General features: G+C 44.7%; 1 protein-coding gene across 1 annotated transcript in view; it reads left to right on the top strand.

Annotated features, from left to right (window-relative positions):
• The window catches only part of KMO (kynurenine 3-monooxygenase), a 104,811-nt gene extending 77,275 nt beyond the window's left edge, over positions 1-27,536 (top strand). The window contains exons 11-15 of the mRNA XM_082251414.1: positions 3,559-3,616; positions 6,701-6,783; positions 18,448-18,549; positions 26,635-26,694; positions 27,252-27,536. Of these exons, the coding sequence (XP_082107540.1) occupies positions 3,559-3,616; positions 6,701-6,783; positions 18,448-18,549; positions 26,635-26,694; positions 27,252-27,431 (483 nt within the window). The 3' untranslated portion in view covers positions 27,432-27,536. The remainder of the gene's footprint in view (positions 1-3,558; positions 3,617-6,700; positions 6,784-18,447; positions 18,550-26,634; positions 26,695-27,251) is intronic.
• The last annotated feature ends 261 nt before the right edge of the window (positions 27,537-27,797 follow it).

Raw genomic sequence — 27,797 nt, 5'->3', positions numbered from 1 at the left:
CCCTGTCATGTGACCCCCCCCCCCCCCCCTGCTTCTCTTCCCAAGTAAGTGAGTACAGTGGCAGGGGCTGAGATTTCCCACAGATGAATGCAAACCAGCAGAGGGAGGTCACGTGTCTGGTAAGGTATTTAGTATGATAATTTTAGGAAAACACACACACTGTACTGAACAGGGACCTACAGCAGAGAGGATCAAAGTAATTAATACATGTTTCTTTACTTTAAAAGCACTGGAGCAGCTGCAGGGAATAGAATTCCACAGGCATGAGGAGAGGAGGTGCAGGGAGGAGATCAGCTCTTACAGACTATGGAAGAGACAGGGAGTGTGGGAGGGAGAGATGCTGAGGAAATAGCTGAATGACAGAGGCATGTTAACTGACCACGCTATCCAAGATCAGTAGACATGATAAACGTGGTCAGTTTACAGAGGGGAGGACCAGAACTGGCAGGATCCTACAGGTATTGTGGAACATAAAGAAGGGACAATTGACATGGCAAAAGCACTGTTATATATATATATATATAGCTCATGCCTTAAAGGGGCATGTTATTTGTTTTTAGGGTTACAACCATTTTAAGTAGTACAAGAATTAGAGAAAAGTCCCCTTTTCTTACTGGACAATATCTGGACAGAGCTCTTCAGGACCAACAGCCGCTATCTGTAACTCGGTACCAGAGGGGTAGCTAGAGAGCAAGGTCCCCAAGATCCAGCAATGTCTGTGCTCACAAGGCCCAAGGACAGATGGATGCTGCCTTCCAATCTTTGTAGTGGTGCCCTCCAGTGATGCCAGGCAGATCTATGGCAGACAGCTCCCCTTAGTCAGCTTCTTCAAAGCAACCAGCTCTCTGCATTCTTCCACTTAGATCACCCACCTGAAGCCTTCTCAAAGCAGCTTGTGCCTGGGGAGACAGCGTGCCTCCCCCAGAACTCCTCCCCTCTGGGATACAACCCAGACCTCAGTCTGCCCACAGAATAAATAGTCACCCAGCCCACCTTCAGAGCTTGCCTCCCTGGGATGGGCCAGCGCTGCATCCATATTCAAGTTACCATGTGCATAGTTTCACACCTACTATCCAAAAATTTGGAACACAAAAGCAAGGTGAGACAAAAATATACAATTATGCTTTAATAAATATTGCTCTCTTTTGTAGGTAATTTGTAAAAAAAAAAAAATAAATAAGCGGAGCTGTAAAAAAAAGCGCAGGTAGCACATGGCAGTTCATTCATGGTGCTGAACAGCAGTGTGATGCACTGGGCGCTTTACAGTTTTGTGCGATTCGGTATGGTGCGCTGAGATAAAATGCAGTATGTCTAGGCTGCATTGCAGTGTGAATGGGACACATATCTGTGTGTCCTTGCGGTGACCGGTGATTTACAATGAAGTAAAACGTCTGTCAGACTAAGGCCTGGTCCACACCTTTGCATTTTTTTAGTGCATTTTTAGTTTTGCATAAACACACTACAGTCCATTTAACATGGTTTCCTATGGGTCACGTTCACATCTATGCATTTTATTGGAAGGGTCGGGGACTTTTTCCAGGTTTTTGGTACCATCGACTTGGATGGGAATGGAAATGGATCAAAAACGTATGTTGAAAAATGCAAAATGCACATGGAATATCCAAACACAACCTGCATATGTGTGAACCAGGATAAGACTCCAGCAACCAGATTAAAGCATTTCTGTAGCAGCAGTACTGGTCGATTGCAATAGTTGCGGTTGCTACCTGCACTTTTTTATTTATTTATTTTTTACAGGTTCACTTATTTTTCTTTTACAAATTACCTACACAAGAGAGCAACCCTTATTAGAGCATAATTGCAAAATTTTTTGTCCCACCTTGTTTTTGTGTTCCACAGTCATTGCATTTAAAACTGCCTCCACTAACCTTGAAAGTTTACAGCACTTAATTCAGTTGATATCATGCACATCAACCTAATAAAGCATTTAACATACCTCCTAACAGTCCCGGGACTTGATGCAAGTCCTGACTTATGAAGGCTTTGTCCAAGAGTGTAGCCAAGTACTGGAACTAGCATGGGCCCCAGTAACACATGCCTTGCGGCTTGTGCGGGATGTCTGGCGCCCTGCATGCTGCAAACACAGCTGTGTAAATAACAGGCAGCCAACGGTGGGATGCCTCACACATAAACAACTCACAGCGGCTTGTAGCTGAACCTGCCTCCTCCTCCTCCTCCTCTTTGGCTGGAATGCTTTCAGGAGGAGAAAGTGGGGAGAAATCATGGCAGGGGTGGCCTGGGTCAGGGGGCAGGGTGGCAATTGGCCCAGGCTGCTCTGATGCCCAAAAGAGGCCACAGACATGCCCCCCCCCCCCCAGACACCTGTGCAGTTCCAGACAGGACCCACCAGGCTCATGTGACTGGCCAGCACCCTCACTCTAATCCCGCTCACCTCCTTGTCCATGAGCCCCACCTACAAATCCCTGGAGCTACCTGCTGTTAGCCTAAAGGTACCTGGATGGGGGGTCCTATGTGACTGAGAGGTGGAGGGAGGCAGTCATTGGGAAGTGTATAGAGTGTAAGGGGAAAAGATTGAGGGGTGTAAGGGTAAAGGTAAAGATTGACTGAGGGAGAGGTTGCTAGGGGGGAAGAGGGGATTTGTGCCAAAAGGGGAGGGGGAATTTTGGTTAAGAGGAGGAATGGGGGGGGGGATTTGGCTCCCTGTACCCTGCTCTACTGACTCCTGTCCTCCGTTCTGCTGACTCCTTTCCTTCATCCTGCTGACCCCTGTATCCTACCCTACTGACCCCTGTCTTCCATCCTGCAGACCCCTGTACCCTGCCCTACTGATCCCCCGTCTTCTGTCCAGCTGACCGCTGTACCCTGCCCTACTGACTCGATATCCTCCATCCTGCTGACCCCTTTTACCCTGCCCTACTGACCCTTTATCCTCTGTCATGCTGATCCCTGTCCTCTGCTCTTGTGACCCTTCTTCTCTGCCTTGCTAACCCCCCCCCCCTACACTACCCTACAGCCCCCTCTTCCCTGCTATGCTGATTCCTGTCCTCCACCCTGCTGACCCCTGTCTTCTGCCCTGATAACCTCTGCTCTCCATCCAGCCGACCTCTGTGCGACTTTTGTTTAACCACACTCCCGTAAGCCCCTCCCACTCTTAACAGTTTGGCCACACCTATATTTTGGCAGAGATTACTTCCTCCCTCAAGTGTCCTTCATTGTGAAGTTAAAAGTTGGGAGGTATGGATTTACACATCAATAAACATTGTCAATGATTTCCAAAGAACAACAGTTTGGCAAAATGGGTATACAGCCAAACTGTGTGTTTGTAGTGTGCAGAAATTGTAAGATCAACGTATAACATTTTTTAGTAAGAGAACACATAAGTGTAAGCAATAGACCAGACCAAGTGTGAGTTAGCTCTATCTACAAAGCAAATTAGGACTATTACTTAATTTCACATTCCTAAATTTACAATAGTTTGACATGCTTGATATTTATTTTTTATATAAAAAAAAAAAAAAAGTGGTTAAATAACGATGCTTACCACTGTCAGTATCCAATGGCTGTGTGTTTTTATAGGGTTTTGAAGATTGCCTTGTATTTTCTGAGCTAATGGAACAGTACAAAAATGATTTTGGTAAGTGATATCATAATTCTTTTTTTAGAAGCTTAATGTACCCATAAAATACTAATTATCATTGACTTTGGCATTTGACAACTGGCTCTAAAAGTCTACAGTTTCTAATTTGAAAATCTTTTCCCTACACATTACTTTATTCAAAGAGTGTTTGTTTAAAAACGTTTATTTTTCTTAATTTATATTTTGTTTTTTTGTTAATGTTTGGCTACCAACAGATATAGCAGTTTGAACAAATGGGAACATGCACCCCCTTTCCCAGACTTATCTAGGTTTACTAACCTACTGATTGATTCAGCTTGACATTCCACAGTCAGCAGTGCCTGCTGGGGACACATGGACATTAAATTGCCTTCTGAACTTCCAGATAAAGGGATTTTCATCTTCTGGGAACTACAAGAACATTTCGTTTTTGATTGTTAGGGCCTAGGATAGTTTAGTGCTATGGTTAACTGACTAATGGGGTAAGGTAGAGTAGTGATAGGGTAGGCCATGGTGAGGATTTTCTTTGTCTTTATGGCTTAAGTATAATTTTTTGCAAAAAAATAGCTCGACACCTTTAACAAATATTTAGGAAGTTATTTTGTAGGCATTTATAATCTTTTGGTGTCAGGGCCTCTCAAAACAATATAGATTCAGAAAGCCAGCATTGAAAAAACTGACCCCCAGTAAATCTGAACTGGGTTCAATCACCTTCAAGTGCGTGAACAACTCAAGAATGAGTAACTCGAAGACTGCAACAGTAATGAAAAATTGCATTTTCTTTTATTTTAAATTAAGCATGTTTGGTAGAATGTATGGTATTTTTGCAGGTTTTCTACAAATTATATGTGAATGTATTTAAAATAAATAAATAAAAAAAGTACTCTAAAATGTACTTAGAGACCAAGTAATGTACATTGTAAATAACACCTGTATGTCTGGTATCACTGTAATAAGTAAGCTTTAGAGATTCCCTGAGTAATAAAACAATGAAAAGTGTAACATACTGTATATTTACAAGTATGTTATCAAATGAGTCCCAAATATTTCCACAGAAAAAAATAACCGTTTAATTAATATTTGGCAAAATAATGAAATGTGCACTAGCCAGGATTTCATTAAATTGTCTCAACAATGACATGATTGGTGAACCAAAACCTATATAATAGTTGGATCCAAAACAGCCATGTTAGATGCAACTGTAGGATAAATCTATCTGTCTGTGTTTCTGAAACTGTACAACGGTTTCCAAAGTCCTCTTTGAAATTAATTTTGCATGATCAAACATATATTAATGCAGTGGTTTTTAACCTTGTTGGAGGTACTGAACCCCACCAGTTTCATATGCGCATTCACCGAACCCTTCTTAATTGGAAAAATAAAATATGATTTTTTCAAATTCAAAAACATAGGTATATATTATTTTAGGTATATATTTATACATAGGTGCACAAAGTGAACAAAACCATTAAGAACAAAGAACAAAACCATTAAAACATGATTTTCACACAAAAACAAAAACATAATGAATATTTACTGCAAATTAGTGTGACTTCTGCTGTTGTCTTTTAGAGACCAGTTCAGAAATGCACGGCTTTATCTTGGCAAGTGCCACTCTCATGTCATTTTCGCAACAAAGTCTGTTCCTTTTCTTTGTTTTTATGTCCAGTATCCCCCCTTACAGCAAGCCAGGGTGAGTTGAGGTCCCTTCCCCCATATAGATCACCCCCTTTACAGTAGGCCAGGGTGAGGGGGATCTATATGGGGGACCCCGGACCTCACCTCACCCTGGCCTGCTGTAAGGGGGAGATCTATATGGTAGACCTGGCCCCATATAGATCCCCCCTTACAGCAGGCCAGGGTGAGGTCCCCCATATAGATCCCAGGTCCCCCATATAGATCCCCCATTACAGCAGGCCAGGGTGAGGTGAGGTCCCATCCCCCATATAGATCTCCCCCCTTACAGCAGGACAGGGTGAGGTGAGGTCCGGACCCTGGCCTGCTGTAGGGGGGGAACTATATGGGGGACCCCAGAGTGACCTAACCTCACCCTGGCCTGCTGTAAGGGGGGATCTATATGGGGGACCCCAGAGTGACCTAACCTCACCCTGGCCTGCTGTAGGGGGCATCTATATGAGGGACCTCACCTCACCCTGGCCTACTGTAAGAGGGGATCTATATGGGGGATCATGTCCCCCATATAGATCCCCCCTTACAGCAGGCCAGGGTGAGGTGAGGTCCCGTCCCCCATTTAGATCTCCTCCCTTACAGCAGGCCAGGTTCCCCATAAAATAGATCCCCTTTACATAGTCTTCTCAGTGTTCTCACACAGTCAGTCAGACAGTCAGTCACTAGACTAGTACAGCCAGTACTACTCCAGTCCTACCTTTTTTCACCTGTGTCCCGACTCCCAATCACAGGCTAGGTTTTCCTCTTCTGCTGCTGCGGCTGCCTGGTGGTTCTCTCCCACGCTGCGCTGGGTGGCCGCTGCATGGGTTAGTCCCTCCCCCAGACAGTCCCTCTCCACACCGCATGCCTGGCCTGTCTCCACCCCCCCCCCACCACTCCACAGTGGGCAAAGCCGGCTCCGGCTGGATCGGATTCGGCCGAGAGCCGAGCTGCACAGCCAGCAGTGAGAGTGAGCCAGGGGCAGAGAGCGCTGCGAGTGCGAGCAGACTCAGCGGGCGGCGGCGGCGGCCAGCCTATCATGACAGAGTGAGTGACATGACACTGCGGAGGGGATGCGCCCCCCCCAGATGTTGCACCCGGTGCGGCCGACACCCCCCCCCGCACCCCCCACGCTACGCCACTGGATGTTATGTATTTCCATGATGACGGCGCGGAGAGGGAGCGGAAGGAAATGCCCGAAACTGGAGAAATAATCCCTGACAGCGAAGTGGTACTAGCGGAGGGTGTGCCGAACCCTCGAGACTGACCCACCGAACCCCTGGGGTTCAATCGAACCCAGGTTAAGAACCACTGTATTAATGGAAACCTGAAACCATCCATCAACTTTACTGTCAAGCAGTCGTTATAGCATCTGGCTGTGCATGTCTTGATTTTATTGTCTTCTCACCAACTGCTTGATTAACCTTTTTTTAGAAATTTGTATTCCTGAGTTTTCCAGACTTAGGGTGCCAGATGCCCATGCAATTTCTGATTTGGCTATGTACAACTACAAGGAGGTATGTTTTATTTTACATTTTTTATATCTACAATTCTGTTAGAAAAGGAACAAAATAATAGGAATTGTGGTTACAGAAAAATGGTGTAAAAGTGGTGTTTCTCCTCTCACCTTCCAGGATGGCAACACATGAGACGAGAAGCTCCACCCTACAGAAAACCCAATCAGCTCACAGCTGTTAAAAGGCCCCACCCTTCCCCTTGTCCCTCAGTATTGATTGTGTTTCTCCTACAGCAAAACCTTTGTTTTGTTTTTTTCTCTGACCTGAAAACGGAGTCAGATGGTCACCCTGTGAGGCAGGTTCAGGAACATCGGTGAGGGCTGCACTCCTCCTGCACGCCTTTTCTGGGCTTCTCAAAGGTTGCCTCAGTGGCACAGGCAGTTGGTAACAACTGTGGTGGTCCCTCTGCTTATTTTCCACTCTACAGTGGGGGTCTCCTCCTGTCCTCCCCTGCATGCAGCAGTACCACGCTGGAAAGTCTGGCCACAGAACATAGCGGCGGTCTGGGGAGGACTCAATGTGCTCCAAGTCTCGTTCTGAAAACCTAAACTTACGGTTTGTACTAGGTAGAGGCGGAGTGCAACCCGGAAGAGGGAGTCAATCGCAGAGAAGACGCCAGACCAGCATGACAGCGGTAAGGCGGCAGACTCTCCAGCTAACAGGAGCCAGAAAGCTGCTAGAAGCGTGAAGCCTGCCAGAACAAACCTCATGGAGAAGGAGGAGGGAAAGATGCTGGATGCTGGCAAGAGCAAATTGGGGCCCTATAAGTGCTGTTTCCTTATTGTGGGGGTAATACCAGGGTCATGCTTAGTCCCTGGTAGTTCCCATGCTCTCCCTCTCGGGCTACTGTGGCCAAGTTAATGTGGGGCAGGAAGAGTTATGTTTTATTTGTCTCCTCTTCTCTTGCAGAATCCCCAGGTGGAACCCAAGAGGCCTCTGATAAAGCACCCCCTGTATCCGCTAGCACTAGCTCCTCTAAGAAGTATGATAATTGTGGGGAGAGATTGCCTAGATCTCACACCAAGCCCTTTTGTTATAGGTGTATTAACAAGCTGGCTGGTAAGGAGGCCTCAGGGCTAATGAAGGATTTCCTTAAATCTGTTCAGGAAGAAACGCTAGCCACTATCCAGTCCTTTCGCACCTCTGTAGTAACCTGGGGAAGAGGTTGATGTGGAGGTGGAGTGAGGCAGAGGAGATCAAGTTAAACATAAATCTGTTTGGGCTGGAAAATCTGGAGGGACTTCTCCTTTAAGCTATTTATGTCACGGAAGAAATCCCGGAACCCCCCAAGGAGACCTCAGCACAGGATAAAATGTATAAGGGGTTGGTTAAAAACCAGTCCAAAACATTTCCTGTTCACCAGTCTTTAAAAGATTTAATTTTTCAAGAATAGGAGGTTCCTGAAAGAAGTTTGGTTAGACCAAAGGCATGGAAAAGGTGATTCCCCTTTAAGGAAGAGGAGGTGCAGAAATTCCTAAAGAGTCCAAAATTGGGACTCCTCCCTGTCTCAGGTGACTAAAAGATCTGACCTCTCCTTTGACGAAACAGGTTAGATCAGAGGTGCCATGGACCATAAGTCAGAATCTCTGCTAAAAGCCTGGGATGCCAACTCACCCACTATGGCCCCAGCACTTGTTGTACCTGCGTAGCTAGGAATGCAGGTTTCTGGACAGAGAAATTTACAAAACACCTTTCACAAGGAAGCAAGTCTCAGGAGGTGTTGTATTCCCTTTCAGTTATGGGGAAAGCTGTCGCCTACCTGGCTGATGCAGCGGTTGAGTCGGTGATAGCCTCAGCTAAGACCGGCGCTCTCATTAATTCAGCTAGGAGATCCATTTGGGTAAAAGCTTGGGAAGGCGATTTTACTTCAAAAGTGAAGCTGTGTGGTCTACCTTTTGAAGGGTCCTTACTGTTTGGCCCAGGCCTGGATAAAGTTTTGGCCAGATCATCTGAGAAGGGAAAGACATTTCCTATCAAGCCCAAAGGGGAGAGATATAGGACATTTTTTCCTGCCCCCCCCCCCCCGGGGCAAAGTCAACAAAGAGCCAAAAAGGAACCCAATAAGAAGTGGGGCTTTGGTAGATGTATGCAAAAAAGTAGCTTGCTCTTCCCCTCTCCAGGCTCAAGCACAAAAGGTACTAAGTGCCTCCAGAGTCCAAGTGGGGGGCAGACTGTCTCATTTAATTTCCCAATGAGAGAAAATTTCAGTCAATCAATACATTTCTCACCTCATTCAAGAAGGCTACCGCCTAGAATTTTCATCAATACCCCCACTGGTAGTGACTTTACCACATCTTCCTAAGTATGTACTAAAAAGGAGAGCCCTTTTAAATGGGATTCAAGAACTAGCGGAACAACTAGTGATAGTTTCCGTGCCGGAAAGTCTGCTTTACCAAGGCTTTTATTCCCACGTGTTCGTGTTACCCAAGCCCTTGGGGAAATACCACCTTATGATAAACCTCCAGAAACTTAAACAAGTTCCCTAGAGTACAAGAGGTTTCCCATGGAAGGTATTTATGCAGTCCTCAAAAACCTGTTCAAAAATGTGTTTGACTAGTCTGGATCTCGGGGATGCCTACTTACATTTTCCGATTCATTCCTGGCCTTCCTGAGATTTGCAGTGGTTACCAGAGAGGGGATCTCACATTGGCAGTTCAGGGCACTCCCCTTTGGTCTAGTGGTCAGTCCAAGGATTTTTACCAAGATCCTGGCAGAAGCAATGACCTATCTTCATCTCCAGGGAATAGCATTGATTCCTTACCTGGACGATCTACTGATCTTTGATCCGTCAGCAGACCAGGTGAGATCAAACACCCAGAAGGTGTTAACAGTCCTACAGACGCTAGGCTGGTTGGTCAGCATGGAAAAGTCATCCCTGGAGCCGTCGCAGGTTCAGACCTATTTATGGTACCGGATAGACTCACGGTACAAAGTCTTTTCTTTCCAAGGGAAAAGGTGGAAAAGGCAGTCTCTTCGGTAAAAGGGCTGATGATCGCCCCCTCGTGCTCCAGGAGAGAGATCCTGGGAGTCCTGGAGCTCATGTCAGCCAGCATTCCAGCAGTGGTTTGGGTGCAGTTACACTCAAGAGACCTTCAATTCTTCCACCTTTCCTCCTGGGACAAAAAGGTAGAGTCCCTGGATGAAAGTGTGATCCTCACCCCTCAGGTAAAAGCTTCTCTGAAGTGGTGGTCAATACCAAGCATTCTGCAAAAGGGCAGACCTTGGGGGTCAGTGGAGCCCTCTGAAAGTCACCACAGAAGTAAGCACCTGGGGGTGGGGGGCTCATCTAGAGGAAGCCAAAGCCCAGGGCACCTGGGGCAAGGAAGTAGCCCAGGCCTCTCCCAATTTCAGAGAACTCAGAGCAATGGGTGAAGCTCTATGAGCCTTTAGGAGTTCCATTTCAGGCATGGAGATTCAGGTCCACTCCGACAATGCTACAACAGTAGCCTACCTGAATCACCAAGGAGGTACCAAGTCAAGACACCTTTTGAAACTAGCCAAGGAAATCCTAGGCTGGGCCGAAGGATGGGAGATCTCCCTGTCGGCCATTCACATAAAAGGGGAAAGCAGGAAGCAGATTTCCTCAGTCGCCATCCAATAAGAGAGGGGGAATGGGAGCTGAATCCAAAGGTATTTCAGACATTAGTTCGGAAATTCAGCTGCCCAGAAATAGACCTATTTGCCAGCCTACAAAACAGAAAGGTAAGGAGATTCTTCTCCCTTTGACAGGGAAGAGGGATGGTGGGCCTGAATGCTCTGGCCCAGATATGGCAGTTTGAGTTAGCCTATGCCTTCCCCCCTCTAACTTTAATCTCTCGAGTTTTAAAGAAGCTGTCTTTCCCCGAGCCCCCGCCTCCCCCTATTTGCACGATGCTGGCCAAGGAGGGCATGGTTTGCGACCCTGAGGGCGCTATCAGTGGTGTCTCCTTGGAAGCTTCCGAACCTTCCAGACCTACTATCGCAGGGTCCAGTTTGGCACCCCAGGCCGAAATTCTTCCAGTTGACAGCCTGGTTAGTGAGCACCAGATCCTTAGAATAAAAGGCTGCTCAGACACACTCCTCCTGAGCAGGAAACCAGTAACAAGGAAAATATACTTTAAAGTTTGGAAAACATTTTACACTTGCAGATTTCTTCCGACTCTGTCCCAGTAATCTTAGATTTCTTACAAGATGGGGTACAAAAGGGTGTGGCGATCAACCCCCTTCGGGTAAAAATAGCAGCTCTCTCAGTTTTTCTGTTCAATTCGTTTTTATTAATTTCAAGCAAGGTAAGTAAGAGCTTACAAACATTCAAAGAGTCCAAAAATCGGACAATATTAAAACACAAAAACATAGCTGTGTTCATACACTTGTAGAGGCATCTGTACAACATAAATAATGTAAATAACACAATAACTATAGGGCAGTAGTATGATATATATGCCGCCACTAGGGACATCATGCTATAAAAATGCCAGAGAACCTTCCCTGAGGTTCGTTCAGGGTGAGTCTTGGACTCGGACACCCACAATGGGAACAATAACTGTGTCCTTGTCCAAACCCCACCCAGTTGTCAGGGGGTAGTACCAATGGGGAGGTGACGCCCTAAGGGGCGGTCGTGGGTTAAGAGCGTGAACATCTAGGTCAGTAGCTGTCCAATGGGGTAGGTGGGGAACGAAAACAACAATATGAAGTGTAATGAAAAAAGTTCAGACAAACAATAAGAAACTAAAAAATACAAAAACCACCAAAGATGTTGAAGATATATCGTCATCAAGAGAAACAATAATAACCTGGGCTACATCCTATTTAGGATGTGGTTTCGGGAAATGTGCATACCAAGCTGACCATACATTCGAAAATCCTTTAAGAGAACCATTGTAAAAAGCAAAAAATTCCTCATAGGAGCAGTCGGCCTGTACTCTTTTTTTTTTTTTTTTTTTGCATAAAAGATCTTTATTAAAAGACATTTATTCTTCAGTTTCAGACTCCTCATCCTGGCTGATCTGGAAGTAGCGAAGCTCATAGGTCTCCTTGTTTGATGCAACTATACGTAACCAGTCATACAGACTGTTCTTCTTGAGGTATTTCTTTGTGAGGTACTTTAGGTATCTTTTAGAAAACTGCTTTTCCGAAACCACGTTAATTTTGTTCTTTTGACGTTCAAAATGAACAACGTTCCCAAGATTTCCAGTTTTCCCATTGACCTTCACTCTCTGCTTGAGAAATTGTTCAAAGTTGGTAGAGTCAAAGATGCCATCTTCTACAGCAGGGGTCTCCAAACTGCGGCCCGAGGGCCAGATGTGGCCCTTTGCTAGTCTTTATCTGGCCCTCGGGGCACTATTCCTCCCACTGATATGAGGCACTATTCTTATAATTCTTCCACCGATACCAATGATGGGATACTATTCCCCCTACTAATAGGGACACTGCTCCTTTCACCTATTGACCACCAAACCTGAGGCCATATTTAATCTCATTGATGCGGAGCCCGGGACATTTACTGCCCCTGCGGGCCACAATCCGGCCCTCCTAAAGCCTGAGGGATAATAAACTGGCCCTTTGTTTAAAATATTTGGAGACCCCTGTTCTACAGGATGTGTAAGATCCAGAGTGAACCTCCAGGTAGCCTTTTTGGATTTCTTCACCGCTGGGGTCCTTTTCACCTTTTGCGGCGCCATCTTCTCTAGCTGAGCCTTCTCAAAGAGCCGGCCTGTACTCTTTTAATAACATCCGTAATGTTTGGTGTGTCAAGTGATTTCCATCCAGATGTGATAGCTAGTCGTGCCGCCACTAAGATATGGGTTATAATCAATCTGTATTGCTTAGGAAAACGATCAATCCCTAAGTTCAGGATCGCAAGATCTGCTTTAAGGGGGAAGATCAGGCCTGTGACTTGGGCTATCAGCCTGGCCACAGCGCTCGAAAAGGTACGAAGGCATCTGCAGCCAAACATTATGTGCAACAAGGTGCCTGTGCAGTCGCAGCTTCTCCAGCACAAGTCAGAGGATTGGCCGAATATGTGGTTCATGCGTACAGGGGTTAAGTAGCTCCTATGAAGAAGTTTCATGGCCAGTTCCCAATGGTTTGTACAGTGGGATGCTTTGAGGATTAAAGGGGAAGCCAATCCCCACTCTTTAGGGGTATAGAGAGCATGAAGATCCTTTTCCCAGTTATGCATACTTGTGGTTTTATTGGGTTTAGAGCGGGATTGTAAGTAGGTATAAAACCACAATATGCCTTTCGGTTTGCGTAGTCGAGAGGTCAGGTATTGCCATACTTCGGACGGCAAGGTGCAGTTAGTCTCAGGGTATCTAACATGGTAGTATTTGAGTTGGGCAGTGGTAAAGTAGTGGTACCGGCTAGCTTGTGTAAGGTAGAGTTGATAGGAGGTGTTTTTAGGGTTGATCCCTGTGGGAATTTTTAAGGATGGAATAAGGAATTCATATGCTGCTAGGGAAAGCTCCGCGCTGTTTGTAGGGATGTGACACTGGAGGCGGGAGGAGACAACCCTCCAGGCCTCCAGAGTAGCATCTATGGATGGAAAACGGGGGTAGTACATCGGTCTATTTAGGGTGGTAGCCGTCAGTAAGGAAGGGAGATGCCTACCCAGGAGGATCGCCTTTTCAATAGAAACCTACAGCTTGTCCATGCAGGGTTCGACCCAAGCTTGTAACTGATCTAGAAGGGCTGCATAGTAGTAATTGCACAAATTGGGAAGGCCAGGGCCCCCCATTGCCTTTGATCTAAGCAATACTGAAAATGGTATTTTGGCCATCTTGCCCTTCCACGGGAAGTGTCGGAGCATGCTGTTTAGTAATTCAAAGTAAGACATTGGGATATGGACTGGCACTGTGCGGAAATAATAAAGAAGCTTTGGCAGAAGTTGCATCTTGAAAGTAGCTACCCTACCTAGCCAGCTAAGTTCGTGGTTGGCAATGTGGTCCAAATCTAGTTTGATCGTATTTAAAAGAGTAAGATAGTTCTGTTTGAATGTGTCTTTTGATGGGGAAGTGAGAGTGATCCCAAGGTATGATAATGTTTTTTTAACCCAATTAAAAGGGTACAAGGTTTTCAGAGAACGTAAAGTGGAGGCGGATATGTGCAGAGTTAGGCAGGAGGACTTGGGGACGTTAAGTTTATAATAGGAGATGCGCCCGAAGGCTTCCAAAAGCTCCGATGCAAATTTGAGGGAGGTGGCTGGGGAGGTAAGAGTGAGGACCACGTCGTCAGCAAACAACCCCAACTTGTGCGATTTGTCACCCACAGAGATGCCTTTGATATCTTTGTGTTGTCTGATGGCCATCGCCAGGGGCTCCATCATCAACGTAAAGATGATGGGAGAAAGTTGGCACCCCTGACGTGTGCCATTTGTTATATAGAATTTTGTGGACATTGCTGCTGAGGTGTAAACATAAGCTGAGGGGGTTGTGTAAAGAGCTGTAATCGCTGACAAGATAGGGCCACCAAAGCCAAACCGCTGGAGAGTAGTCTTTAAATAAACCCAGTGTATGCGGTCGAAAGCCTTTTCGGGGTCAAGCGTCAAAAAGGCTGTTGGTGTCCCCCTCTGTTCAGCAATTTTGAGTAGGTTAAGCATTCTACGGGTACCGTCAGGGGCCTGACGGCCCTTCACAAAGCCGACCTGGTCTGGGTTGATTAAATTGGGAGTGATAGGGGCTAATCTGTTAGCGAGAATTTTTGCATGGATTTTAATATCGCTATTTAGCAACAAGATAAGGCGGAAATTGGCAGGGGCGTCCGGCTTCTTAGATGGCTTTGGCAGGGCAACTCTAGGACTAGGGTCCTAGAGGCGTTATCTAGAAACCCCTTTGAACCTATAGAAAAGGTTCCCTTTAAGTTTTTGACCCTAAAACTAGCCTTTCTTTTATCTTTTACAACAGCTAGAAGGGTAGGGGACTTACAGGGTCTTTCTATTAAAGAACCATTTTTGTTGATCCTCCCAGATAGGATTATCCTCCGGCCAGATCCTCTATATCTGCCCAAAGTAGCATCATCCTTTCACAGGATGCAAGAGACACCATCCTTTTGTGATAGTCCTAAGAATTAAGGGGAAATTAAATTTCATTGTTTAGATGTGAGGAGATGCCTCCTCACTTATTTACGAAGGACCGTGGAGTTTAGGAGATCTAATCACCATTTGATCCTCTACTCTGGACCAAGGAAGGGACTGCAAGCGTCTAAAACTTCAGTCTCTTGGTGGATCAGACAAGCCATTACCATGTCATATGAGTTTTTAGGTATTCCTGCACCGTTTTTTATGAAAAGTCGCGCTAACTTGAATAATGGAAAATAAAGTCCATAAAGTCCATATAAATCAGGAACACAGTATCCAAACAGGCTCCCTATGGGTATACGCTTACCAGAGCTGGTAAATCAAAAGGCAGGTTCTCAGAAGCTAATCTCGTCTCTTTGATAGTAGACTGGAACCAATCTCTCGCGTAGACTCAAAAAATTGGAGGAAAGATAAAAACGCAATAGCATAAAACCCAACAAAAACGGGTGAAAAAATAATACACCAAAATGAGTGACTAACAACTGGATGAATAGTGTGAACTCCACCAGTGTATGGAAAAAGAAAAAGAAGAATGCTCTGATAGGGACACCTAAGGTACCCCTTACCAAAGATAGCTGAAAAACATGCAATCATATAAGTGCAATCCTGTGACAGCCGGAGTCGCCTCTTACCACAGTGTAAGCACCATTCCTGCACCAGCATAACTGAAAGCACACTCAACCAGAGCAGTGGAAACCTCCTTGGCCGGAAAACTGGAGCTTCCTGGGAACAGATTTGCAGTGCATCCATCTGGTCCAGCCAAGACATCTTCCTGAAGCACTACCGAGTGGAGGTGCTGTCTCAGCAAGACCTAGCCTTCGGCCGGAAAGGTGCTACATGCAGTGGTCCCACCCTAAGGTAGGCCTGTGGTTACTTTATTGTCCTCCCATGTGTTGCCGTCCTGGAAGGTCAGAGGAGAAAACCGTCCATTTGACTTACCGGTAACGGTGTTTCTACGAACCTTCCAGGACAGCAGGCCTACTTCCCGCCCAGTTAAAAGGGTGAGGAAAGAATGTAAACAATAGGTGGTAAGTACCTAAGTGATTGTATATCCCTTGTGAATCGGTTGGAGAATTACTTTTTTTACAACTGAGGGACAAGGGGAAGGGTGGAGCCTTTAACATCTGTGAACTGATTGTGTTTCCTGTAGGGTGGAGCCTCTCATCTCTCATGTGTTGCTGTCCTGGAAGGGTTGTAGAAACACCGTTACCGGTAAGTCTAATGGTTGGTTTTTGTATTACATACTTTGGTTATGTATTTGTAAACGTTTGGGCACAGGAGGGGTGTTGGGTGTGTTCTCTTGCACATCCTTCTCAGAAAGCAATCTTCCTCTTTACTGCTCCACTCCTCTGCCTTTAATGACCCCATCTCCCATACTACTCCTCTCATTAGTCTCCAGCACCCTTCTGCATTGCTCCTCTTGTTCAGCTACGTTATCTCACAAAAGTGAGTACACCCCTCACATTTTTGTAAATATTTTATTATATCTTTTCATGTGACAATACTGAAGAAATGACACTTTGCTACAATGTAAAGTAGTAAGTGTACAGCTTGTATAACAGTGTACATTTGTTGTCCCCTCAAAATAACTCAACACACAGCCATTAATGTTTAAACCGCTGGCAACAAAAGTGAGTACACCCCTATGTGACAATGTCCAAATTGGGCCCAATTAGCCATTTTCCCTCCCTGGGGTCATGTGACTCGTTAGTGTTACAAGATCTCAGGTGTGTTAAATTTGGTGTTAATCAATCTCTCTGGTACTGGTCACTGGGAGTTCAATATGGCACCTCATTGCAAAGAACTCTCTGAGAATCTGAAAAAAAGAATTATTGCTCTACATAAAGATGGCCTAGTCCAGTGATGGCGAACCTTGGCACCCCAGATGTTTTGGAACTACATTTCCCATGATGCTCAACTACACTGCAGAATGCATGAGCATCATGGGGAATGTAGTTACAAAACATCTGGGGTGCCAAGGTTCACCATCACTGGCCTAGGCTATAAGAAGACTGCCAAGATCCTGAAACTGAGCTGCAGCACGGTGGCTAAGACCATACAGCGGTTTAACAGGAAAGGTTCCACTAAGAACAGGCCTCACCATGGTTGACCAAAAGGGGTTGAGTACATGGGCTCAGTGTCATATCCAGAGGATGTCTTTGGAAAATAGACATATGAGTACTACCAGCATTGCTGCAGAAGTTGAAGGAGTGGTGGGGTCAGCCTATCAGTGCTTAGACCATACACCGTACACTGCATCAAATTGGTCTGTTGTCCCAGAAGGAAGCTTCTTCTAAAGATGATGCACAAGAAAGCTTGCAAATAGTTTGCTGAACACAAGCAGACTAAGGACATGGATTACTGGAACCATGTCCTGTGGTCTGACGGGACCAAGATAAACTTATTTGGTTCAGATGGTGTCAAGCGCATGTGGCAGCAACTAGGAGAGCAGTACAAAGACAAGATTGTCCTGCCTACAGTCAAGCATGGTGGTGGAAATGTCATGGTCTGGGGCTGCATGAGTGCTGCCGGCACTGGGGAGCTACAGCTCATTGAGAGAACCATGAAGGCCAACATTTACTGTGACATACTGAAGCAGAGCATGATCCCCTCCCTTCGGAGACTGGGCCACAGGTCCAACATAACAACCCCAAACCCACCTCCCAAAATGACAACTGCCTTGCTAAAGAAGCTAAGGGCCAAGCATGTCTCCGGGACCTAAACCTTATTGAGCATCTGTTGGGCATCCTCAAATGAAAGTTGGAGGAGGGTAAGGTCTCTAACATCAACCAGCTTTGGGATGTCATCATGGAAGAGTGGAAGAGGACTCCAGTGGCAAACTGAAGCTCTGGTGAACTCCATGCCAAAGAGGGTTAAGGCAGTGCTGGAAAATAATGGTGGTCCCACAAAATATTGGCACTTTGGGCCCAATTTGGACATTTTAACTTAGGGGTGTACTAACTTTTGTTGCCACCATGAATTGTGGAGTTCCACATCCTTATCGCCCTAACAGTGAAAACCCCCCTGCACAGTTTAAGGTTAAACCTCTTCTCCTCCAATATCATTGTGGCCCCATGTCCTCTTACACTACCTTAGACTGGAAGGATAGGGATAAAAATATCCTTATCCTTGACTGCCCCTTTCTCCTCCTTTTTATTAAGGGTTACGTTTTGCTTGTTAATCCCCATGAAAGACTGTAAATAACACCCCTAAAAAAACAACTTTCTTGCCACACTGTTTGCTGCAACATGCTCCCCCTTCATTCCCATGTACAATCTCCGACTCTTCCCAGGCTTGGTAATGTGTCTCTGCATGAAACATCAATAGCAATAACATAGAAAAACAATTTACACAAGCAGCTACATTCTGTCCAAAAGGGTTGGGGGTCTTTACACAATATTTTGACCAGGGATTTTCACAGATCTTTTTACGGATTGTGATAACCAAACAGTTTTTTTATATATGTTTTGAATTCTTGCTCACTCGCTCTTTCTCGCTCTCTCTCTCTTTCTCGTTCGCTCTCTTTCTCTCTTGCTCTCTTGCTCTCTCTCGCTCGCTCTTTTTCTCTTTTTTTTTCTCTCATCTATCTTTCGTTTTTTTTTTATTAACAGATGCGGGCTCATGTAAATTCAAAATGGTTCCTTTTTCGAAAATATGTGGACAATGTTCTTCACAGCATAATGCCTTCTGCTTTTATTCCTCTTTACTCAATGGTAAGATCAATTATTTTTCATATACTGTACATTATACGATACTAATGAATTTTGAATAAGCACTGTAACCAAACTTTCTTAGAACCTAATGAAACTTTTGCCATCATTTGGGTATACACCGTTATTGTTACAACCATATTTGGAATATAACATAAAACTTGTTCCCCCTCGACATACCTGAATTATGGTTGCCTCTCCCTGCAGCATCCCATTGTTTTTGTTGCTTTTTTTTTTTGTTTTTGTGTTTTTGCTTTTTCATTTAATACCTGATCGGCTGCACCATCCATTTACAGGCCAGAGGCGCAACTAGTACCTTCAGGGCCCAGATGCAAGGAGCCATGAAGGGCCCCCCTGACCATATAAACTGGGGTTCTTTCCACTGGTTATAGTGCCTTTTCTACTGATTCCAGGGCCCTGTACTCCCATCACTGTGCCATTTATTATGGCCCTGCAGCAGGTCACTTTTAGGTGTTCTGCAGCAGGCCTCCTTCCTGCATAGTTGTCAACCTTTCCAAAAATTCTCAGGGACACCTTTTTTTTTTTTTGCTTTGTGTTCTGTCAGCCATTTTAGGCGGTCAACACCTTTGTGCCGGCCATACGCATGTATGCGGCCTCTCGGCGGGTGGGTCTTAACACCAAGAGGCCACATAAATGCATACCAAAATGTCAACAAAGTACTTTTCGTTACCTACTAGTAACTGTGTCGGGAGAGCCCAGGGTGGGTGCTCTTGGCACATTTACCAGTAATGGAAAGCTCCCAATCGTTACTTGCAATCTGAAGTTTTCTGATCATGTGACTGCTGTGACAGCCAATCACAGTGGTCACATGATTGAAATTCCTGCCTCCGTCTCCTGGCCTCTGAAACCTCTTAAAGTTACATTTTTTGCACCCCCCCCCCCCCACTCCTAACACATCTCTGTACCTCCATCCCCCCTTCCCCCAGCACATCCTCAACCTACAACATATGTCTTTAACACCCCCCCTCAACACTCACAGAAGTGTCCTTTGGGTAACTTGGTCACCCCCCTCCACGGTGACCCCCCATGGTGACTCACCTCTGCTGCACATATTGATCAACAGCACTGAAGTTCTCCCCAACTCCCTCTGCCCCTCCAGCCAGCAGTTCAATATGCAGTGGGGGAGGAGGGGAAGTTGGCAGCTCTGAGGTGCCCATGGCTCCTCCAACTAGCAGTTCAGCTAATCAGTGGAGAGGGGAGGGGCATCTGACCTGGGCAGGCTCCAGCTTCAGTACACAAGTGAGTCACTTTGCTTGTGCACTGAAGCCGATGCCTGCCTGGGTCAAGAGGCCCCTCCTTCTTCACTGTATAGCTAAACTACTGGCCAGAGGAGCAGAGGGAGATGCCACGGGCACCACACAGAGCTGCCGATCGCTCCCACTGCCAGGTCCGGGGGCCCCAAGTTGCATATGCGATTCTTGTTACCCTGGTAGTTCTGCCACCATCACAGACCCATTCACAGGAATATGTGAATGGAAAGGTACATGTCTCATCTGCGACGGTACCTCTGCAGTGGGAGTTTTTATTTACTTTTTTCAGCCCCAGACTTGGGTCTGATGTATAAACATGTAGGAGCCTGAGAACTATGCCTACGATGCACTGATCACAGTGGTAATGCTCTGCAGGATTCAAATTTAAAAAAATGTACATTCTTATATTTTATTAATGTGGGTGAACGTATTCATTTTTGCAAAAACAGGGCTATGCCTTTTTGTAGTGAGAAAGTTATCACTAAAAAAATAGGCCCATAGAGGAAATGTAAAAATTGCTTTAGTTTATAAGAGGTATAACTTTGTGACACTTCAAAAGTTGAAGCCTAACTCCTGTTTTCTTGTGACTTTAAATAATTAGTTTGGACTAAGCTGGTTGAAATGGACTATTTTGCTCACTAACAGATGTGCCCAGTGCCCACTGGGAGCTCTGTATAAACTGTACATAGTATCAGCTACATATAATATACATCGCTGTGTTCCGGCAACAGCATGGAGACTTCCTGTCCCACTCTCGCAGTAAAATATTGAGATTGAGCATTGCTCAGATTTTCACAGGAAACCTTAAATGCCATCAGTTTATACAGGGCTTCCTCTGATTGCTACCAAAGTGCTGCCCCGTAGAGGCCTCTGTATATAACTGGTTCTTTCTCACTACAGTGCAGAGGCAGCCGGGCACAAGCAACAGTCCATTCACTCAGGCTCATTGATCAGTCTAGGGGTTTGTCCTTTTCTTTCTTTTATTGCTTAAAGGAGGGATTTGGGGTGGTGTGGAATACTCCAGAACACTTGGGCAAATGAGATGCAGCAAAACTGGAAAAAGTCTTTTAATTTTGGCTGAGGACCATAATGTAGCTTCCAGATCAGATAAGAGGCTTACCTCACAGAATCCTAGAACAGGATCAGTCAATAAATGCCAGCCTCTTGTCAGTAGCTCAGCATCCAGCCTCAGGGGCACAAGGGACAAGCAGCCCCTCTCCTCTCAGGTCACTGGTCCATCCCCTCAGGAGTGAGAAAAGACCATCTTTTCAGGGCCCCAATCTATTTAACAGCTCTACCAGCCATCAACTGGCTACACCCCCCCCCCCCCCCCCCAGGGATTGGCTGGGCCTTGCTTAATATTCAGGCTGCCAATTTGAGTTCCCCCTCCCTAATCTCCAGAAACTTCTTTTAGAGGTGGGGGAAGCAATTAAACTCCCAGCCTGTGCAGCCCTGAGTAGACTAGAAAAAAAAACACTGATACTCTGGCTACAGCAGAAGCTAATAACTACATTTACCTAACAGCCTGGTAGGGTTCTACACTACATACAATGTATACAACACTCCCAGCAGACACATCTGTTAATGAGGCAAATAGTTTGTCTGGACCAGCTTGGTCCAAAAAAAAGTAATTGTGATGTGCCAAAACAGCACATCACTCCTCAATGCTCTGCACTCTGGTATGAAGGGGCCCCTAAAATCTGTCTAAACCCAAAAGCAAAAATAAAATATCTATTGCAGATTACCAGTCCTTAGAGTGGAACTAAAATTTAAATGTAAAGAAATTGCAAGCAGGCAGACTTTTTATTGCAGGTCAGACATGCAATCTATAAATGGAGGACGAGCAGATGTTTGAATAGTCTGCCCCTTCCATTCATAGATAGAAGCTGCAATACAGCTTCTATGTATAAAACTATGAATGGAGGAGCTGGGCAGAAAGGCAGACATAGCTGCAGTGGTGTATTAAGGTTTTGTGCTGCCCTAGGCCTGACTAAGTTTGTGCACCCCCTAATTTAAATATGACCCACCCCTTCCTGTAAAGGCCACACCCCTTCCTGTTTATGACCCGCCCTGTCATCTGTACACCATAGACCACAACCACAGTCTATCCGTGCCCATCAGCATAGCCTTATTAGTTCCCATAAGTTCAGCCTCATCAGTGCCGTCTCATTACTGCCCATCATTTCAGCCTCATCAGTGCAGCATATCAGTGTGGCCTCATCAGTGGCCATCAGTACAGCCATTAGTGGCCACCAGTGTAGCCTATCAGTGCCCATTAGTGCAGCCTATCACACCGACAGGTAGCAGTGTGACTGCTTTATGGGGGTGCCAGACTGATTTGCCTCCTGGACACTGCCCTTTGGCCCAATTCGCCCCATAAGACAGGCACTAAACTAAAATTGTAGTGCAAGTCGGCGGGGACCCTTTTCGTGCAGGAGTCAGGAGTAGGCTGTTTTTTTTTTTTCATGCGGTATGCAGCTTTTTTGCTGCCCCCTGCAAAGTGCCGCCCTAGGCCTGGGCCTTGTCGGCCTAGGCCAAGATACAGCACTGCATAGCTGGGCACTCTTGATGAATGCCTTGCAATGCTCCCTCAATTATATTAACCCCTGCCATATTGGAAAGTATGACAGTAGGGATGAAGGGATATTGGAGGAGCAAGATTTCTCCTAAACCAGGAGACAATAGCACAAGGGACCCACACTCATTGTAAGTAATGTCCCGTTTTTTGCTTAAACTTAGGCTTTAATTAATCTTGCAGCAGGAAACTAACATGCACCTGTGTGTGTGTTTCTAATTCTTAGACCCACTGTCAATCAGAAAAATTAATCATCTTACTGTCAAGTTAACTGGCACATACCAACATTGCTGAACATCTAAGCTTTAAAAAAAAACCTGGTTCATAGTTAGTGAGGTTGAAAAAAGACATAAGTCCATCCAGTTCAACCTATGATGTGTGTGTGTGTTTGCTTTTAACCGTACATTGTATACCCCTGTATGTTGTGGTCTTTAAGGTGTTCATCCAATAGTTTTTTGAAACTATCAATGCTCCCCGCTGATACGACTGCTTGTGGAAGAGAATTCCACATCCTTACCGCTCTTACAGTGAAGAACCCCTTACGCACTTTAAGGTTAAACCGCCTTTCCTCAAGTTTTAGTGAGTGGCCACGTGTCTTATTGTATCTCCTTTCTCTGAATAGTTTGTTCCTTATGCTCGGGTCGCCAGTACAGTATTTGTACATTGATATCATATCCCCCCTCAATCGTCTCTTCTCCAGAGAGAAAAGGGTTAAGTGCTTGTAGTCTTTCCTCATAGCTGATGTCCTCCATTCCCCTAATTATTTTTGTTGCCCTTCTCTGGACTTTCTCCAGTTCCAGCACATCCTTCCTGAGGACCGGTGCCCAGAACTGGACAGCATACTCCAGATGTGGCCGGACCAGAGTCTTGTAGAGGGGAAGAATAATCTCTTTATTTCTGGAGTGAATCCCCTTTTTTATACAACCCAGTATTCTGTTGGCTTTGCTTGCGGCGGCTTGGCATTGCATGCCACTGCCAAGCCTGTTGTCTACCAGTACCCCCAAGTCCCTTTCCATCCTAGACTCACCCAGAGGTTCCCCCCCTAGTGAGTAGCTTGCTTTCTGGTTTCTGGCCCCCAAGTGCATTACTTTACATTTTTCTACATTAAATCTCATCTGCCATGTAGTTGCCCACCCCGTTATTTTGTTCAGGTCTGCTTGCAAGATTTCCACATCCTGCATAGAAGATATTGGCATGCCTAATTTAGTATCATCTGCAAATACTGAGATTGTACTAGATATCCCCTCCTCTAGATCATTTATGAATAAATTAAACAGGATTGGTCCCAGGACAGAACCCTGGGGGACCCCACTTTCCACACCCACCCAATCCGAGTACTCCCCATTAATCACCACCCTCTGTACTCTCCCCTGGAGCCAGTTCTCTATCCAGGTACTCACCTTATGGTCCATACCTACCTTCCTTAGTTTGTACAGTAAGCGTTTGTGGGAACGGTGTCAAAGGCCTTTGCAAAGTCCAGATACACCACATCCACAGGCTTACCTTTATCTAGGTGGCAGCTCACTTCATCGTAGAAGGTTAATAGATTGGTTTGGCAAGAACAATTTTTCATGAATCCATGCTGATTGCTACTAATAATACCGTTTTCATTACTAAAGTCTTGTATGTGGTCCCTTATCATCCCCTCCAAAATTTTGCAGACTACTGATGTTAGGCTGACCGGCCTATAGTTACCCGGGATATATCTCGGCCCCTTTTTAAATATTGGTACCACGTTGGCTTTTTTCCAATCAGCTGGCACCATACCCGTCTGTAAACTATCCTTAAAGATCAAGAATAATGGTCTGGCAATCACCTGGCTGAGCTCATTAAGAACCCTTGGGTGCAAGCCATCCGGTCCCGGGGACTTATTTATGTTAAGTTTCTCTAGTTTAGCTCTAAGTCTATCCTCTGTTAGCCATGGCGGCACTTCCTGAGGTGTATTATTTAGTTCGGCCTTACAAGCAAGGTTGGTGTAGCCCCCCGATTCCTTTGTGAAGACTGAAGAAAAGAAATTATTTAACACTTCCGCCTTTGCTCTGTCCTCTGTGGCCATTTTTCCTTTATCATCTTTTATGGGGCCAATGTGCTCTGGCCTCGCTTTCCTACTGTTTATATACTTAAAGAACTTCTTGGGGTTCTTTTTACTCTCCTCCGCTATATGTCTCTCGTGTTCTATTTTTGCCGCCCTGATTTCGTCTTTACATTTCTTATTACACTCTTTGTAGTGCTTAAATGCTGCCAATGACCCCTCAGTCTTGTATTTTTTGAAGGCCTTTTCTTTAGCTCTAATATACATTTTTATGTTGGAGTTTAGCCACCCAGGGTTTAGTTTTGCTCTTTTAAATTTATTTCCCTGTGGAATGCACTGGCCCACCCCCCTGTTAAGTATGCTCTTGAAGCACTCCCATTTTTCCTCCGTGTTCTTTGTTCCCAGGGTTCTATCCCATTTGATATTTTCTAGCAGTGAGCGCAGTTTAGGGAAATTGGCTCTTTTGAAATTCAGCGTCCTTATATTACCCTTGTGTTTCCTATTACTGTAATCCTGAAACCAATTGACCTATGGTCACTGTTCCCTAAGTTGTCCCGTATTTCTATATCCGTGAGCAGGTCTGTATTGTTGGTAATCAGTAGGTCAAGTACCGCATTGTTTCTTGTCAGTGCATTCACCATCTGACCCATGAAATTGTCCTGCAAAACATTTAGGAACTGCCGAGCCTTGGCTGAATGCGCGGTTCCTTCTGCCCAGTCTATATCAGGATAATTAAAGTCCCCCATTATAATGACATTTCCCATCCTTGCTGCCAATCCTATCTGTAACATGAGGTCCGCCTCACCCTCCTCCCTCTGGTTGGGGGGCCTATAGCATACGCCCAATATTACCTTCCCCACCGTGCCTTCCCTTTGAAGCTCTACCCATAGGGATTCTGCCTCGTCCTTAGCTCCATTATTAATATCATCCCTCATATTTACCTGTATACTGTTCTTAATATACAAACATACCCCTCCCCCTTTTTTACCCTCTCTATCTCTGCGATAAAGGGAATACCCCTGAATGGTCGCCATCCAGTCATGAGAGCTGTCAAACCAAGTCTCAGTTATCCCCACAAAATCTAAGTCCTCCTCAAACATCAGCTGCTCCAGCTCTCCCATCTTGTTGGCCAGGCTTCTGGCATTGGTATACAAGCCTCGTAATTTTGATGTTTTTAGGCTGCTCTCTTGATTTTTCCCCGTACCCACCCTGGGTATAGGAGCTCCGAACACCCTACCGCTAATGCCCCCATTTCTGCCCTCTGAAACTTGCTTTCTACTGGCTAATTCTACATCTGTACCCTCCCCCCCATTCCCTAGTTTAAAAGCCCCTCTAACTTTTTGGCCATCCTCGCACCCAGTACGGCTGCACCCACCCCATTTAGGTGCAATCCGTCCCATGGTCATGAACAGGTTATTCTAATTTATATCTTAAACAAAACACTTACTTAAAATATGAAGATTTGACCCTACATGATCTTGCTATGAAGGGTTGATGGAGGCAGGTTGCTATTTAGGCAAGAAAAGGAGAAGCAGAGGAATATTTTACATCATCCAATCTTGCAGAAGTATATGTGAGGATGATGTGATCATTGTGCAGAACAAGCAGCTTGGAAATGAGGCTTAATACCACCTTTGTTCCCCGCTCCTTAAAAATATCATACCATCAAGACCAAACACCTTGTAATGCATGGTAGGGGGTGCTGATCAGTTTATTCTGATGATGGGGAAGTCTCCCCTGCTGTCAGAATACCAAGGCCCATTCGGGAGGATTCCCTCCTCCACATTAGGTGAGTGTGTGTATGAAAGAATTGAAGCATTTTCTTCTTTTTTGTTCTGGCTGAACAAAAAAATTACTGGTATATGGCCTGCATTAGATATTTGGCGAACAGAGAGTTTAAGGTTCATTTTGTTTGACTCGCTCATCTGTAATAGTGTTAGAAATGCCCAGAAGAATGGGCTGTTTTTTGTACCTCTTTTTTTTTTTTAATTACCTTTTTGCATCGCTTTTACTGAGTGATCGTATATATTTAAAAGATATTTAATTATGTAAACATAATGTATGACATTTAAGACTGTTATATGTGAGGTACCTTGGTTAAAAACCTCTATTCATTATTACATAAAAGGATTAAAAAAACAGGAATTCTGTGTTTTCTCCAAAAAAAAAAAAAAGCAACTACACATATTTATCAGTATATTTTGCTTTAGGTAACTTTCAGCAGAATACGATATCATGAAGTGATACTGCGCTGGAAGTGGCAAAATAAGGTAGGCAGGACTTCCCTGAGAGACCAAGTTCATGTAAACGCATATAGTTTGATGATATAAGAAGCCATTAATAGAGCCTTTAGTAGTATGTTTAGGGTCTGTTTTTAATTTTAAAAAAAGTTGATTTGGTTTGAAGAAGTTTATAGCAACAAAAAAAAAAAGCTGCCTATGAGCAGGATAACACACAAAACAGCTAAAAAGTGTTCCAGGGACCCTTTGTATCGTATCATATTTTTACCTGCCCATATGTATCTATCTTTCTTTTTTGCAACTTTAAAATTAATCAGCAGCTGACATTGTGTTTTTTTTTATTTTCGTAGATTTGGTATAGACACACATGACATCAGAAGTTTTTTTATATGTTTCTATACCTTTGAGGAAAGGGATGACTTCAGATTAGCCTGTTCTGTTTTGCATTGCTATATTGTATAGGTCCCAAAACAAAACTCAGAACAATTAGGGTGAGAGATCACACTCATAAGGTGCCTTTGATGTGGCAGTGTGGTATCCATGTGCATATTTATAATTTTTTTTTTTTTTTTTTTTTTTTTTCACAGGTTGTAAATATAGGGATCTTCATATCTGGTATTGCATTAACATGTGGCGGTTCATATCTGCTAATGAAACATCTGCCTTCTTTGGTTAAGACGGAAGGTTTCAGTCAACTGGCTACACGCTTATCCAAGGTTGGGGTTTTTTCAAAATTTGACTTTACACAGAGTACATTGCAAACATAAGCTCATCTACGCAAAGGAAGCACCACTGCCAGCAAGAAAAGCGAAGCAGCAAGAAAACTTTAAATAATGTTTGTTCTTTATTATGTGATACTATGCCATTTCACTTGTTTTGTGGTGTGTTTATAATAAATCTTATATACACAATAACTTTATTTACTTCTTTCTACCAAGTCACTAAATTGCTGTAGTTATTTTAAAGGGAACGTACTAAAATTGTGTAACCTGTCCTTGTTAACACATTGTAGAGCCTTCGTTAAATTACATTTATGGGGTAGCAGTATATTAACCTGTGAAAAACCCTTTGTTAATCTTAGGAATTAATGTATAAATTCAAAATACCACTAAATTGGTCATATCATGTGCAGT

This window comes from Pelophylax lessonae (assembly GCF_965119305.1).
Source record: "Pelophylax lessonae genome assembly, chromosome: 3".
In the NCBI taxonomy this organism is placed as follows: domain Eukaryota; kingdom Metazoa; phylum Chordata; class Amphibia; order Anura; family Ranidae; genus Pelophylax; species Pelophylax lessonae.
This window is presented reverse-complemented; position numbering and strand designations above follow the sequence as displayed.